Source organism: Schistocerca cancellata, chromosome 3, assembly GCF_023864275.1.
Source record: "Schistocerca cancellata isolate TAMUIC-IGC-003103 chromosome 3, iqSchCanc2.1, whole genome shotgun sequence".
In the NCBI taxonomy this organism is placed as follows: Eukaryota; Metazoa; Arthropoda; class Insecta; order Orthoptera; family Acrididae; genus Schistocerca; species Schistocerca cancellata.
In genome coordinates, this window is record NC_064628.1 from 286,152,218 (window position 1) to 286,168,158 (window position 15,941).

The 15,941-nt window shown below is 39.4% G+C and overlaps 1 protein-coding gene across 1 annotated transcript in view; it reads right to left on the reverse strand.

Annotated features, from left to right (window-relative positions):
• Positions 1-4,854: 4,854 nt before the first annotated feature.
• Positions 4,855-15,941, reverse strand: part of LOC126174962 (reticulophagy regulator 3-like) — a 32,982-nt gene continuing 21,895 nt past the window's right edge. Inside the window, exons 5-6 of the mRNA XM_049921430.1 lie at positions 8,275-8,436; positions 4,855-6,505 (exon numbers count right to left, since the gene is read on the reverse strand). Of these exons, the coding sequence (XP_049777387.1) occupies positions 5,913-6,505; positions 8,275-8,436 (755 nt within the window). The 3' untranslated portion in view covers positions 4,855-5,912. The remainder of the gene's footprint in view (positions 6,506-8,274; positions 8,437-15,941) is intronic.

Below are 15,941 nucleotides of genomic sequence, written 5' to 3' on the forward strand. Positions count from 1 at the left end.
CTTCACGTACGATCAGAACACAGAATATTTGACAATATCTGAGCTTTAGGGCAAAATTTATTGAATTAGAAGCACATATACAATTTTTTTTTTTAAGGAATATTGTTGACAGGAGGTAAGGCTACACAAATCAAGAAGCTGCACTCTTTATTCAATATTCATCTATTTAAAATGTCGCAGCGGTGCTCCCCATTCACATATGTTTGAATTTTGAAATATTGCCACTGTACAGATCTATCTTCAAGAGAGTAGTTTGCAAACCATTCTCTTCTTATGCGGCCTGTTCGAATAATAACTGCAGTCAACATTAATTATTATTACTGGGAATGTTAATAATTATTGGTGTTAGTGAAAAAGTGTCATCAACTAAATCCGCATCTTGTAGCATGCAGAGTGTTATCGATTGTAATGCACACAGGCTGAAATGTAATTTCAGTTCTGACAAAGTGCATCTTTATTCATTATCACAAAATTAACTCTATTTTGAAGAAACGTGAACAGTTCTGGTGACATTCTAAGATAATTAAAAGAACTTCTTGGGTCTTCTATTACAAATTATTTCAGTAAGAATGCTGAGTAACCGAGCTGACGTCTTTTCTTCATCCAGTCATGAATCAAAACACATTTTTTATTTTTTTCTTATGCAACGATTCCATGCAACAAGTTTTAACTCCATCCCAACTCATGCTACATGCACCTGCCAAAACTTTCATTTCAGACACGACTCTAGAACCCACAAAACGATGAAACTTGCAGTGTATACTGGTTTCACCGTATCGACAGTCAAATATGAAACCATTTGCGTGCAACTCATTCCACGCAACGAGTGGCGCAACCCAGTGTCGTCGTGTAAACTAGGCTTTAGATCCGTTTGAGCGGTTGCGAGTGAGCTCACGCACACATGTGCAGTTGAGTTGCGTATGAGTAGTACCTTCTCCCACTTCTGGCTACAGAAGTATGGCAGTATAAGCAATAGCAGCAAACAGCCAGATGCTATATGCAAAAAATTTACTGGTGCGCCTAAGCTGTGAGATTCAATATGCGCAACAGGCCCGGAGCTAGGGAGCGGGGATAAACCGGGGTATTTGCCCCGGGCGGCAATTTCATGGAGGAAAAAGACCGTGTTTCACAAAGCGCCTAGTATCCAGCGCACATTGGTCTATCGCTTATTCATATAATTTTGAAACGCATCCCTGTTGGTTTTTGAACAACTTCTAAGTTCATTTCTGAATGAATCATAAGTTGATTTTTGAAAACATGCATAGTGTACGTGATGTCTCTGCCAGAAAAATCCATATCACATCTAGAAATAAACTTTCCGGCAGACAAAGGGGGATGGGGCTATACGAGCTGAGCGAAATAATGCCGAACGGGTGAATGCCAATTGCTGTTTATGTGGGTTGACTGGGTTTGCAAATTTTCAGCGTTGTTATAATTACTAGTGACACCCATAGATTTAGATTACCAGAGTGGAAATAAACGACGAACAGGAATAACAGGTAATGATGATTACATATTACCTTCTCCGTGTATCCAAGAAGATGAAATTTTGACAGAAAATTTTTAACCAGACCGCTACAATAGTAAGGGCCAGTTACATAGTCCCCGGCTAGCAGCCGCTAAAGTTCTATTCTGAGAGTATCGCGGAAAACTTGTTGTACGAACACGGAGAATAAATGCGGGAGAACTAAATCGGTGATTGTGGCAGGGTTAGTGAAGTTAACTGGAGAATAAGTTTTGACACTGGCAGAAATAGTTACAGAATTAGTGATGACAAGATTGTTAGAACAAGGAAGAAAAAGGAACGGGGACTCACAAATTATGGAAGAATAAGACAATTTCAAATTGATATAAAAATTTTGTACTAACACTTTTCAATCTCATGCTTCAGAAGCTAGAGAGCATGAATGAAATGCGAAACTGTTTCCTAACATAAAACTTTTCGCTTGTAGTAGGCCCAATAGGTATTTGATCTTGGTACTTCATGAATTATATTCTGTTGCATTATAAAAATGGCCATTTGTCCCAAAACAGTCTCATTTGTTTGGTGTGTGTAACAATTGCTGCAATAATAGGCAGGCCTATTCCGTTTTATCTAGCAGACAATGACAAAATATACGTAATCAGATCGAGAAACCACACCAGTCTTGGGTACTATTTGTATTAACAGCTTTTCTAGTATTAGATAACGATATATCGCTTTTTCATGTAGCAAAACTTTGATGAGATAATAGATTATTTCCCAGAAAGGAAAGTATGCCATATAAAGCAGTGGCAAGATAAGTGAGAAAAAAATGCTAGGACTTAAAGATTGAAGAAATGTGTACTGTTTTGCTTGTCTTTACTGGTTTTATGTATCCTACATTTAATTTTACGTCGCACAAAACCACAAGTTATTAGCTACTAGGCTGTAAAGACTGCAAATTTTTTGAAGAGTTCCTGTTCTGCCAGTTACAAATAATCCCATCCACTATTAATTGCGAGGTTTGTTTTTTTTAAAAAAAGAGGGGCAGGATGTCAAATCGGCCGACTAGGAGCGGGAGAGGCACTACAGGACATTTTAATTTCCTATGGCCTGAATATAGTTTGATGGCACCCATTACAAAATATTGCACGTTTGAATTCCACAGACCGAAGTACAAAGACGTGTGATGGAAGAATGCTGTGTGAAGAGGCGTGGCACTGCACTTTGGCACTCTATGACCAAATAACACGTCTTACATTCCCTCGAACATATATGTTTTGTGTATCAGACTCTTCAGAAAAATGCGTACTAAAAAAATGAAGATATTCTTGAAAGATCGATTTTTTACATTTTTGGCATCCTGATTCAAACGCTCGAGGGAGGGGGAGCATCACTATCTAATATTGCCCTGGTTCGGGAATATCGTAGATCTGGACCCGATGCACAGAGCAGTCTGAGTTGTAGTGGGGAGCCGGCCAGTGTAGCCGAGCGGTTCTAGGCACTTCAGCCTGGAACCGTGCGACCACTATGGTCATAGGTTCGAATCCTGCCTTGAGCATGGATGTGTGTGATGTCCTTAGGTTAGTTAGGTTTAAGTAGTTCTAAGTTCTATGGGACTGATGACCTCAGATGTTAAGTCCCATAGTGCTCAGATCCATTTGTAGTGCGGAGGTAGTCTCCACGTGACCCGTGTTAACATTAAGTGATTTTGCTCTTTCATCTTCGTTTATTGCTCTCACATCAGATGGAAACAAAACTGATTTCTGTGGCTGGGAGCTATCAAGGGAATTAAAATACATTCACGTAATTACAGAAGGCTAAAATATGTTGCAGATTTTATTTCCACCTTTCTGACGGTCAAGCATTAATCGCGTTGCAGAACAATGAAGTTATTTTTGTCGGTTTGTTAAAGAAATTTTACTTTTACTAATCTTTTCTGCTGAGGCTGTGTGTTTAATTTCACACTATTGGCTAGTTTCAACTGTTTGCTGCAAGTGCACATTTTCATCTTCTAGCACGTATGCCATTATGCCATAATAAAAACCAAACATGAGGTAATACAGCACGGTACTGGTGCTCCAAGAAAATTTACGTATGAATCTGGACATACAAATGTGCACTTTAAGCTGAATTATGCATTTTAGTATGGTTCACCAAACTCCCATGCTCTTTGAGTATCCTCTAGGGTCTTGTTTCTTTTGTGACAATGTAAGATCTTTTAACGATTTACACATACAAACGTACAGGCTTCCTGCGTCATCGTAGCTGTGCAAGCGCAGTGACACGTGTTATCTGGCTCTCTCTGGCAACTGCTGAAGCGAACCTATTTCTATCAGGTCATGGAAAAATATTCTGAATGGTTGTTTGAAAAGTGTTACTTTCAAAGTAAATTTCCTTTTATGCAAGATGAACTCTGTGCTCGAATGTATGTTGAATTTCTTAAATCACAGAGTGTTTGACTCTCGTTCAAAAATCACCTCCTTGAGGATGATCATTTAGAATAATTTCGAGCCCAGAAGTCCAGACAATTACGTAATTGTCAAAAATTTTACTGGCACATTTGTGTGATATACCTTAAAGTGTAATGCACGCAAAAAATACCAACTTTGTGTGTTAGCTTCTCTTGCAGCTTATTAATCTTAGAGAACAATATTACACGTGAAAGCTTTTCTTTTCTTGTAGCAACACTATGTATATTCATTTATATCATTATCTTTCCTATTTGTGTGTTCGCACTACTTAACAGTTATGTTGTTATTGGCTGACTACATCTTGTGTCCTATGCGCTGAATATTCGCTGTAGTCAGTTGGCAAGATCGCTTGACATGAGGTAAGACTGGCTTACACCCCTGTTCATGTTGCTACACATCAGACATCTTTCCAAAACGTGTTTTTTTCCCCCCCTGGGTTTCGTTCTCTAAAGTGCCGGGAAATTCTATACCGGTGTATAAAAACACAACCACTGAAAGCTTGATAAGTTCTACAGTTCCAAGGAAAAGTATACTGTTACTTAGCACAGAAAGAGTGTATTTTCATCTGGGAGAAAGTGTATTTTTAACTGGGAATTTTTTTTCCTCTTCCACGAATACACCCTGAATACAGTAACATTTTCACAATGTTATACAGCTGCAAACTCAAGAAGTATATTTGCACCTCGGATGTTTTATCTTTACATATTTTTTCTGTTTCTGATCAAAATAATTTGAGTGTACCACCTTGTGGGTTTAGTGCACTACATTTTTCAACAGAAATTGGGTGGAAGAGGGGAAGGTGTTGTGTGTGTGTGTGTGTGTGTGTGTGTGTGTGTGTGTGTGTAAGAGAATGATAGTTACAGTTACAGGGTGTGTATGAACAATAATCTTTAAGAGGCAACTTAACTGATATATATGTACAGTTCAATAAATTAGCTTTTATTTTCTTACAAATATTTCAATCACAGCAAATACTTATTCTGTATTACAACAAAATTACAGGTAACATTTTCACTTCACACTTATAATAAAAAATACACAAATTACACTTTTTTAAAAATAAGTTACACACTGCTTTTGGAAAGGAGAGGATATGGAGGCTGTACTTCAAATTCCAGAGAGTGATTCATTTTACTTTCTATGCTGGAACACTAATAAAATTCTCTGCAATATATAAATATTTTCTTCCTCTTAAGAAAAATTGATATACCATAGGACCAGTCAATTACTCTGTAACTATTGATAAAAAAGTGGAAACAACAATACTGCAGCTACATGTACACTCAACAGATCTAAAAGTTTTAAAAAAATAACAGAAATACTGCTACCCAAAACAGACTGTCATAATATAAATTACAGCCAGACTTTTGGAGTGCTGCTGTATAAATTCATCTGATAAAAAGATATGTTAAAAGTATCACAATGACAGAAGCAATTCAGGAAAATATCTCACATTCATAAGGAACACTCAAAAATCATAACACTAAGCACAGCAGCAATAACTATCAAGTATTTTTTCCATGAGTATTTACATATTTACAATCTTTTTTAATATTCAATCTACTAAAACATTCAATCTTGTAGAAATTGGAAAAATACTAATTTCTATCTTTTTTTTTTTGCAACACATCACATTCAGTTTATTATTCATATTGTCCAAATTTCACTGAAAGGGAAAAGGTTTCTTTCTTACTTAAGCATAATTTGTTGCAGCATATACGGCACAACAAATTTTTAAGTACTTTATTGGGTTCTAGATTACAATTGCTGCCAAGTTACAAAAATCATCATGTAATACAATTTGTATTCAGAATACTGAATTTTGTCAAAAAGTCCTGAAATAAAAAATAATTATTTTGGTATAAATATTTCTAGTTTTGTAAATTAATTGTCCATACAATTAGTGGGCAAATATTACAAAATAAAGATCAGATATTAAAAGGACACAACATACACATGAAATAGAGCAGTATGTGTTACGAGAGATCATCCTGTGAAATCATCTCGAAGTCATCACTGTCTGAAGATGAGGAGGAACACTGATCAGAAGGTTTCACAGAAGAAACATTAGACTGCTGCCGAGGAGTTTGGGCACTGGCTTCTTGAACTGAAGCTGCACCTGTGCCTATCACAGTAGAAATTAAGCTCTGTCCCATCGCAGTAATATCTGCAATGTTTCTCGCCACAGCCTGCACGGCAGTTGATGTCAAGATATCACTCAGGCCTCCACTCACAGTGGCCTTGCTTGGATGACCTGCAGTCTTGTCTGCTTCGGCAGCATCAAAGCTAAGACCCTGCACGAAGTCCTTCTCTTCTTCTTCAGAGCTGTCACCATTGAAGTGTGAACTCTGAAAATGAATTTCTCCAATGTCATCCTCATCTGTGTCTGAATGTTCAATTTCTAGTTCTTGTTTTGTGCGCAGATCACCATCGTTAGTTCCATGTTGTGATGGTGGTGCTGACAAATCAAAGTCACTAATGTCGAGACCATCTGTACTTCCCTCCTCGTGGGATGGCATTGCATTCATTCCAGTTACAAAAGAAGTCTGTGTCACCAACGAATCTGGGGCTACATAAATGAACAGTCAATTAAACACGTGAAAAAGTACTCAGTTTACATAGAAATTACTAATTAAACAAATAATCTGCATATAACTTTAAAAGCATCTACTGTTAAAATAAGTATACAGAAATATAATTGCATAGTATGTCTGTAGAATTTTGCTTCCCATATAATTATTTTCCATCACAGATAATATCATATAGTAAAATGGCATGAGGGCCTATCAAGATAATAAAGCAGCATTCCAATATTGAAGCTGATGATGGCTACATAATCTCATTGTCTCAGCTGGCAATGGTAAAGCATATGGAACACACTGAGGTCACAAGGCTGCCCACCATGTTCATCTATAAACACTTCCATTGAAGGCACATCTACTGACCTGTCCTAACTGGCAAAGAATGTACTGAGAAAAGCACTGCTTCACATTAGCAGTTCTCTCCTGATTCTCTGATGTGAGCCATTAAAATTAAATCTTAAATTACTATCAATGAAGAGCCTCAGCTCTCTTCCACTCAACTCTTGATATTCAATTATATGAAGAATGTTACATACATTCATTTTAAGGAACTATAGGGGCAAGTGTAAAGACAGTAAATTTGAGCTACAGTTACCTGCCCCCAGTGGTAATAAGTACCCTTATGACAGCTACCTGCAATACTGATCAAAACATTAGTAAAATAAGTAATAATAATAAATGACAAACATTTGTTTATCATTTTCTATTGTGATATGATCTACAAACTAGAAGAAATTTATGGGAAAAATTGCACAGATTTCACACTGCACTGCATTTGAAAATGGTCTTTGTACAAACACGGAGTTTTATAAAAAAAAAAAAAAACTGACATTGGGAGATGGTGGATATTTGAAAATATCTGAGTGAAGATTACCCTGTCAGTTAAAAATCACTACTGGCTCCATTCTGAATGAGTATAATCAACAGTGACTGCTTGCTGTTCTTATTTTCAGTAAGAAATTACTTTAAGTGTAAGTGAGTTTTGCATATCAACATAATGGCTAGCACGAAATCCTGTGCATTCACAGAATCAATGGTACCTGATGGAATGCAAGGTGTATGTTAGAAACAGAGGGACCAGAAATGTCAAGTACGAGCACATCAAGATTATGAAATTAGTTTAGAGGAATTCTAGGATTAGTAGAACTGAAGGGAACTTCACACACTTCTTCCTGCATTCTTTGTTTCTGTTGTATAATGAAGTTTAAATGTCTTCATAATACTGAGCTATCATTTAGTAGACTGCTGTGCACAGAGTAATCTAGAATTTCTGCAATGTTTTTGCTGTATGCTCTGTTAATTCTGGTCTTAACTGATAATGATTAAGAAGTATTATCATTCTATAATCCAGGGTAGCATAGTGAATGTGTGTTTTTTTATAAATTTGGATATGCTGCTTATATGGTACACAACGCTAGAAATCTTCTCCAACATTAACGGTGACAATGTGTGTAAATTTTGTTTGGGATATGATGTAACTGACAGATGAAATACACATGACTGATATATATAAGTGATTAAGACTCGCCAATAAATCTTTTTTCACTGGTTGTTAAATTTCAGTTCAATCCCAGGAATAAGGTGAGGCAGTAAGCGGAAAGTGGGAGTGCATGTTTTGTTAAGATCAGCCAGTAACAGATGTTTTTCTTGAAACTATAATCTGATCCTGTTTTGCAGCAGAAACATAGGGTGTGAGGGGGGGGCCAAAGTAAATGAAATAGTTCAACATTTCCTCAGAGAATATAATCATACTGACCTGTTGGATCATTACCACTCATCTCTAGTTCAAGTCCAAACTCCTCTGGAATAACAGAATCATCCTGCTGTTCATCTTCAACTGGTTCTCCTGCTTGCTGTAGCAGTGCCAAATTTTCCCCCGTCTGCTCCGGCAAGTAATCTTCTACTTCACTGTCTGTATCTAAAAGTAGTAATATTTCACTTAATTACACAATTACTAATTTGATGAGTGCCAACATGATTCTGCCAGCACTGGTAATAATGCAAATACAAGTATTCATCTCTCTCTCTCTCTCTCTCTCTCTCCCCCGCGTGCGCCCACACACACACACACACACACACACACACACACACACACACACACCAAGTGAATAGTTATGTTTTATCTACATGCTTGTCTATTCCCATATGCCTCAACTATACAGTGTGCAGACCTGTTCAGTGAAAATAATTCCCAGAAAGTTTAATGGAGGTAGGCATTCCTGCAGGAAACCCGAGTTAAATAAGAGAGAAACATTCACCTTGTGCGTGGAGAAAAAGAGAACCAGTGGAAAAATACTCCTATCAGAGCGCAAAAAAGGCAAATATGCTCTTGTTTAAAACACACTGCCTCTTAATAACTTCCTCTGCATCTTTAAAAATTTTCCAAAATATTATGGCATGCAAACACGTTGAAATTCTCTTTAACATACAACTCACCTCTCATTCCCACAAGCTCCTCTAACTACAAGTCGTTCACAGCCACTAGGAATCGCTCATACCCAGCCACTCCCACTTGGCCTCTCTCTCTCTCTCTCTCTCTCTCACTTATTCATCCCAACTTGCTGTCATCATATCTTTGTGTGTCTCTCACTGTCATGTCTCTCTCTCTCTCTCTCTCTCTCTCTTGCTCTCTTTTATTGCTACTACCATGTCATTCATTCCTCCCCATTGCTGCTGTCACTTCTCATGCCACTATCTCTCTCTTCCTCCCTATCATTGTCATATACTCTGTCTCTCATTACTACTGGCTCTCACACACTTCCACTTCCTCCTCCTCTTTACTCCTCTCCCATTGGCACTGTCTCCTTCACTTTCTTCCTAACACTGTTCCGTCTATATCAACTATGTTCCACTGCCACTGTGTCCCTTACCATTGTCTCCTTCACTCTTTCCATAACACAACTACTGTCCACCATCTTCCAGTATTTATTACTTTTCCATCTCATTCCCACTGCCACTGGTCCTCCTCTCTCAGCATACAAAATGTGTGATTTTTTTTTTGCATGTCCTAATTTAAAAATTTATCCAAAAAGGTGCTGGGAAGGTAGAATGAGGCAGCTGGTACCACTTTTTTCAGTCAGAGTCTTAACAGGAGTATATTCGCCTTTTTTTATGCTCTGATAGGAGCATTTTTCCACTGGTTCTCTTCTTTTCCCTATCACAGCAGGGCAAGTCATTCATGTGTGAAGAACTTTATGGCTTAGTAAAATACTGATAATTTACTTATGTGAAACTGAAATAGCACAAAACTAATTTTACACCTCTGCCTGGACTTAACTGCACAAAAAGTTTGCATGTGCTTCAGTACTAGAAATGGGGTTCCCAAAACCCTTCTGTATTATCGAGACAGTTTACAGCTTGCTATGTCACTTTATAAACTATGTTTTCACCTCAGACTGGACTCTACCTGTACAAGTAGGGTAATTCTAAACCTCCAGGACAGAGATATCAGCAAAATTTTCAAGAAATCTACTCACCAAGCGGTGGCAGAACACAGACACTTAAAAGACTGTTGTGACTGGCAAGCTTTCAGAGCCAGTGGCTCCTTCTTCTGGCAGGAGGGTTTAAGGGGAAGGAAGAAAGATAAAGGAAAAGGACTGGAGGGGTAACAGTAAGTCTCCCCTGACCCACGGTTCTGGGTGACTTTCCCAAAATCTACCTCTTTTCCTAGACCTCTCTAGTCATTTTCGTTCACCCTTCAACCCTTATGCCTCAAGAAGGAGCCATTGGCTCCGAAAGCTTGCCAAGCACAACAGTCTTATGTGTGTGTGTTCTGTCGCTGCTTGGTGAAATGAGCACTCAATAGTGTTCTCAGTGCTCTGCTGCGAATGTCGTAGCCAATGCGAGAATTAAACATGTTCGTAACAATGCGAGAGTTAAACATGTTCGTAACAAGTTATTCTATGAATTTTTATTCCATTTGTTGCGAACTGTTATGGCTGGTGGTGGTGGTGGTGGTGGTGGTGGTGGTGGTGGTGGTAAGTGACTTGGAACCGACAGAGGATGACAAAACCTCACACTTGCTGAAAGAACTCACAAAAGCCAAGTACCACAGGCTCTTCTGGTAAAGGATGTCATAATCAGAGAGGAATTCTTGAACTGGCACCAGCAAATTGACGAAATGCAACAGAAAAGGGTGGAAGAAAGAGGTATGACTGACTGCCGAATGTGGACAATGTGACAGTTGAAGAAGACCACAATGAGCTTGCCTCTCTTAGATATCAGGTAGTTAAGGGGGGGGGGGGGGAGGGAGGGAGGGGGAGGGAGAGAGAGAGAGAGAGAGAGAGAGAGAGAGAGAGAGAGAGAGAGAGCAGCACATGCAAGCCAGAAATATCACACCCAGTGCAAAAGGGATAGCAGCCATGAACACTGACCTCACATGTTAGAAAGTAATAGAGAATGATGAAGAGGAGGTGTATCAATCTCTGGCACCAAGCCCTGCCAATAGAGAAACGCACCAGGAAGAATGGACTTCAACTCTAACTTATGTCACAACCATCAAATGACACCCTAGCATGTGGACAACTTAGGAACAACCAACACCTCCGCCAAGTATGATGCCCCAAAGAAAAACACAATGGAGAAAAACATGCTGATATGTTTTCGGTGTGTGCATCTTGCTGGACACGTTGTACACTATTGCTGAGAGAGAGAGAGAGAGAGAGAGAGAGAGAGAGAGAGAGAGAGAGAGAGAGAAGACAAGTGTTTGGCGGTTGTTACACTATACGACGTCAACCGCACAATAGTTCTATTCTGGCCATCAACTGCACACGATTATAGTCTACCTGAAGCCCGTCACTGAATCCTGGATGAGGTTGCTCCTCAGCACACCGTCACCTAGATGCTGAATTTACAAAAACTAATTCAGGTGACCATGTACAGGTGAGACTGCCGCACATGAAAATCTTCCGGAGACAAGTCACCAGGACGTCACAAAATCTCACTGACATCATTGACTGCCAACTTGTCTGGGCACTAATCATTTGAGAGGCTCCTTTCTCTGTAATGTTGGCTGCTTATTGTTGTCAGCTAAGAAAGCTATGTTCTACAATGCAATTTTTCTGAAGGTTACTGATGGGAAATGGTCCAGCCAACAGGAACACGTGATTTAAGAGTAACTATCAAGACAATACAGCTTTTCGAATTTATCATTTTAGTGAAATGTGGTCATAAGGCTATTCTGGAACTGAACTTCTTGCAAGCATCACAAGCTGTCACAGACTGTGGAAGGTCAGAGCTACCGGACTGACGAAACTATTCCAACAAGCAAATACCATAGATCGCTCTGCATGTTGCTGCAGAAGACAACATTATCTAGCCATCATCAATGAGATGAGTTCCAGTCTTCAATTGAGATGCTCAGTTAAAACTCTGAAGTTCTTATCAACTGCAAAAAAGTGGCTCATAAAAGAAATGCCAGCGAATGATCATGACCACTGTAGGAGGTCAATGAGAACTCTTTGTCACTGCCATGAACATCTACAACTCATCCCTAAAGGTATGTGCTTAGGACAGGAAGGGCAACTTAGTGCCTTTGACAAAGTATCAGGCTTTGCTACGACAAAAGACAACGAAGGAAGGAAGCTACTATCTAAATGTCAATAGGATCTGGCCTGACCGAGAAACATCATCGGAGTGTGACAGCTGTTCTGCATCATTGGATGTTTTCAAATCTGGAGTGAAGAAAAGACAGACCAAGCAGCCAATAATAAAACTCCATATCAACACTAGGGATCGTCCACCAATTAGCAAGTGATCATATAGGATGTTACTGAGTGAAGAACAGAAAATCCAAGAGGAAGTAGAGAAGATGCTGCAAAATGACATCACCACATCTAAGCCAACTGACAACAATGTTGAAGTGTGTTCAGACAGCAGGTCTCCACCTAAATATGGACTATCAGACCAATTGTGTGATTGGATTGAAGAGTTTCTAGATAACAGAATCCAGCATGTCATTCTCAATGGAGAGAAGTCTTCCAAAGTAAGAGTGATTTCAGGTGTGCCGCAGGGGAGTGTCGTAGGATCATTGCTGTTCACAATATACATAATTGACCTTGTGGATAACATCGGAAGTTCACTGAGGCTTTTTGCGGATGATGCTGTGGTATATCGAGAGGTTGTAACAATGGAAAATTGTACTGAAATGCAGGAGGATCTGCAGCGAATTGACGGTGCAGGGAATGGCAATTGAATCTCAGTGTAGACAAGTGTAATGTGCTGTGAATACATAGAAAGAAAGATCCCTTATCATTTAGCTACAATACAGCAGGTCAGCAACTGGAAGCAGCTAATTTCATAAATTATCTGGGAGTAGGCATTAGGAGTGATTTAAAATGGAATGATCATATAAAGTTGACCGTCGGTAAAGCAGATGCCAGTCAGATTCAGTGGAAGAATCCTAAGGAAATGCAATCCGAAAACAAAGGAAGTACGTTACAGTACACTTGTTCGCCCACTGCTTGAATACTGCTCACCAGTCTGGGATCCATACCAGATAGGGTTGATAGAAGAGATAGAAAAGATCCAACGGAGAGCAGTGTGCTTCGTTACAGGATCATAAGCGTTACGGAGATGATAGATAAACTCCAGTGAAAGATTTTGCAGGAGAGACGCTTAGTAGCTCAGTACGGGCTTTTGCTCCCTCCTACGTATATCTCGCGAAGAGACCATGAGGATAAAATCAGAGAGATTAGAGTCCACACAGAGGCATACCAACAGTCCTTCTTTCCACGAACAATACGAGACTGGAATAGAAGGGAGAACCGATAGAGGTACTCAAGGTATCCTCCGCCACACACAGTGAGGTGGTTTGCAGAGTATGGATGTACATTTAGATATAGAAATCCGAATCAGTGCCTCTTCATTGTCCAAGAAAGGAAAAACATGGAGCACCTAGTGAATAGCAATGGAATCCATCCAGACCCTGAGAAAATGACAGCAGATTTTTCTGACTCCTTGACATATGTGTGATGTCCGTTGCCGTAACTATTGCTGACAGATGCCACATTTTCCAGGAATGAGGTGTGAGAAGTATCTAACTTTGTTCTCTAGAAGGCGCCAATATCTTCTCCAGTGCTAGCATTGTATGACAAGAATGCCGAGACTGAACTTCATTCTGATGCTAGTAATTTAGGAACATGGGCAGTTCTAGTAAAAATTCAGGAAAGTGCTGAAGAGGTGATAGCTTATGCTTCTGGAGTATTTTCCAAACCCTCACTTTTTATGACAGACCACCGTTCTCTCTGGGGAGCTCACTAGCCTAAAGGATCCACCAGGTCATCTGGGGTGATGGGCATTGACCCTTCAGGTGTACACTGTCACAGTGGTATATAAAAGAGGTTGCAAACACAATGGTGGTGACAGTCTTTCAATGAATCCTTTGGTGGAACGCAGCAGTGTGGATGAAATCAGTCATCACTGCATTAAATGATTTTGCTGCTGAACAGAGGAAAGGTCCAGCATTGCTGGAAACCAAAGAAGCCTTGCAGGAGAAGGGAGAGACAAAAGGATAATAATGGAGCAATGCACAAGAAGAGCTATGATTAAAAGCAGCAGAAATCACTGGTCATCATCCCAGCTCACCTATGGCCAGCTATCCTGAAGTTTTTCCATCACACTCCAACATCTGGTCACCTGGGGTTCATGAATGCCCTATACAGAATCAGGTGCAGGTATTTATTGATCTGTAAACACAATGTGAGCCACTGTAAGGAATTACACTGATGGAAGCACGTGCCATAGCTACCTATGGGGTATATGGTACCAATCCAACCTGAAGCAACACCATTCCAACAAATTTGAAATGACCTTTTGGGGAGGTTTCTGTAGTCAGAAAATGGGAATTTATGGATAATAATGTGCACTGAATACCTCACCTGCTATGCTGTCACTAAAGCTGTGCCAACTGACCAAGCTCCAGAAATTCCAAAGTTCATTCTAGAAGACATCATTCTGAAGTATCGAGCATCCTGTCCGATTATCTCTGATTGTGATCAGATTTTCCTGTCAAGGCTAGTATCAAAGCTAATTCCACCTTGTGACATTATTACAGAGTGGTAACTACCTACCATCCACAGACGAATGGCATCACAGAACATTTTAATAAGATGCTGGCAAATATGGACCCGATGTACACTGATGTCGAACAGACAGATTGAGATACAATACTACCTGTCATTAGATTCACTTATAACACTGTGAAGCAGGCCTCCACACCATTTTTTTCTGCTCCAAGACCGAAAAAACAACAGATGTACTGTTTTTGTTTCAGCTGGATGCTACTCAGGATGACTACGGAAACACTTCAACACCTAGCCTGAAGAAACAAGATAGCTGGCTTGTAGGACCCAGGATGGTGAAGGACTAAGAGTGCTATACAGTGCAAAGCACTGACCAGTGAGACTCAGTCCAAGTCACTTTGTTATTTTTAGGCTGTGCGGAGAATGGGACTATCGCAAAAGTAACTAAAGCACTACTTCGGGCTACATTATATTCTTTGTCACTCAAATGTTGCATATGAAGCCAAGGATTAAGACCCTTCATCAAAAAAACCACAGAAGTCATCCACAATCTCCATATGACATCCTAAAATAGTCGAGATGATGGGAGGCTGAAGGAAACTGAAGATCCATTTGACAATTGCCGAAGTTCGATGGGAAAAGCTACCTTCAGTTCTCACCACAGTTAAGAGGATAAAAAAATACAACCAGATGAAGGATCTGGCAGCACCACCATACAGAGGACCACTGACAAGGTCGAGATCCAGGCTGCTGTAATCAGAACTTCTGAAACATCGGCTTGCTGTTTCTCCAGGACTGAGAGCAATGCTGCAAGCTGTGGGACAGGTCACAAATTCAAATGTGTTGTCCTCCATATAGTATTTGTTATTTAGTATTGGTCATTTCTGGGATGTTCTTGAAATATATTATGTTTGTATATTCTGGAATATTCAATGTCTGTATAAACATCTGCACACACTGTACAGGAGTTCAGTTCTGTTCTGGCTGTATGAGTAATAAACTTGCTTGTGGTACTAAGCATTGTACTTCACTGAAGCCTTCTGATTTGGATCTCATTGTAGTTTTGACATGAGGATATTGAAAAGGAAGTATTACAAGTTAACCATGAAGTGACAGAACCAGTGGATGAGTGATTTAGGGTAGACTGTAATATAATAATAATTTGGAATACGTTAGCCACTTTAAAATAAAGTTGTTCTAGAAATACCAGAAAAAGGACCATAGCCACATTATACAAATGTGTGTAATATGACAAATCCCTGTTGACTGCAATTATTCAATTCTAGTAAAAAACTAAATTACTCTTTCTTGTATAAAATAAGTATGGTCATGCTGTACACAATAAATATGCATGTTGCATGACTATCTGTATTTTTTTTTTATGAACTTCAAGATGTACATT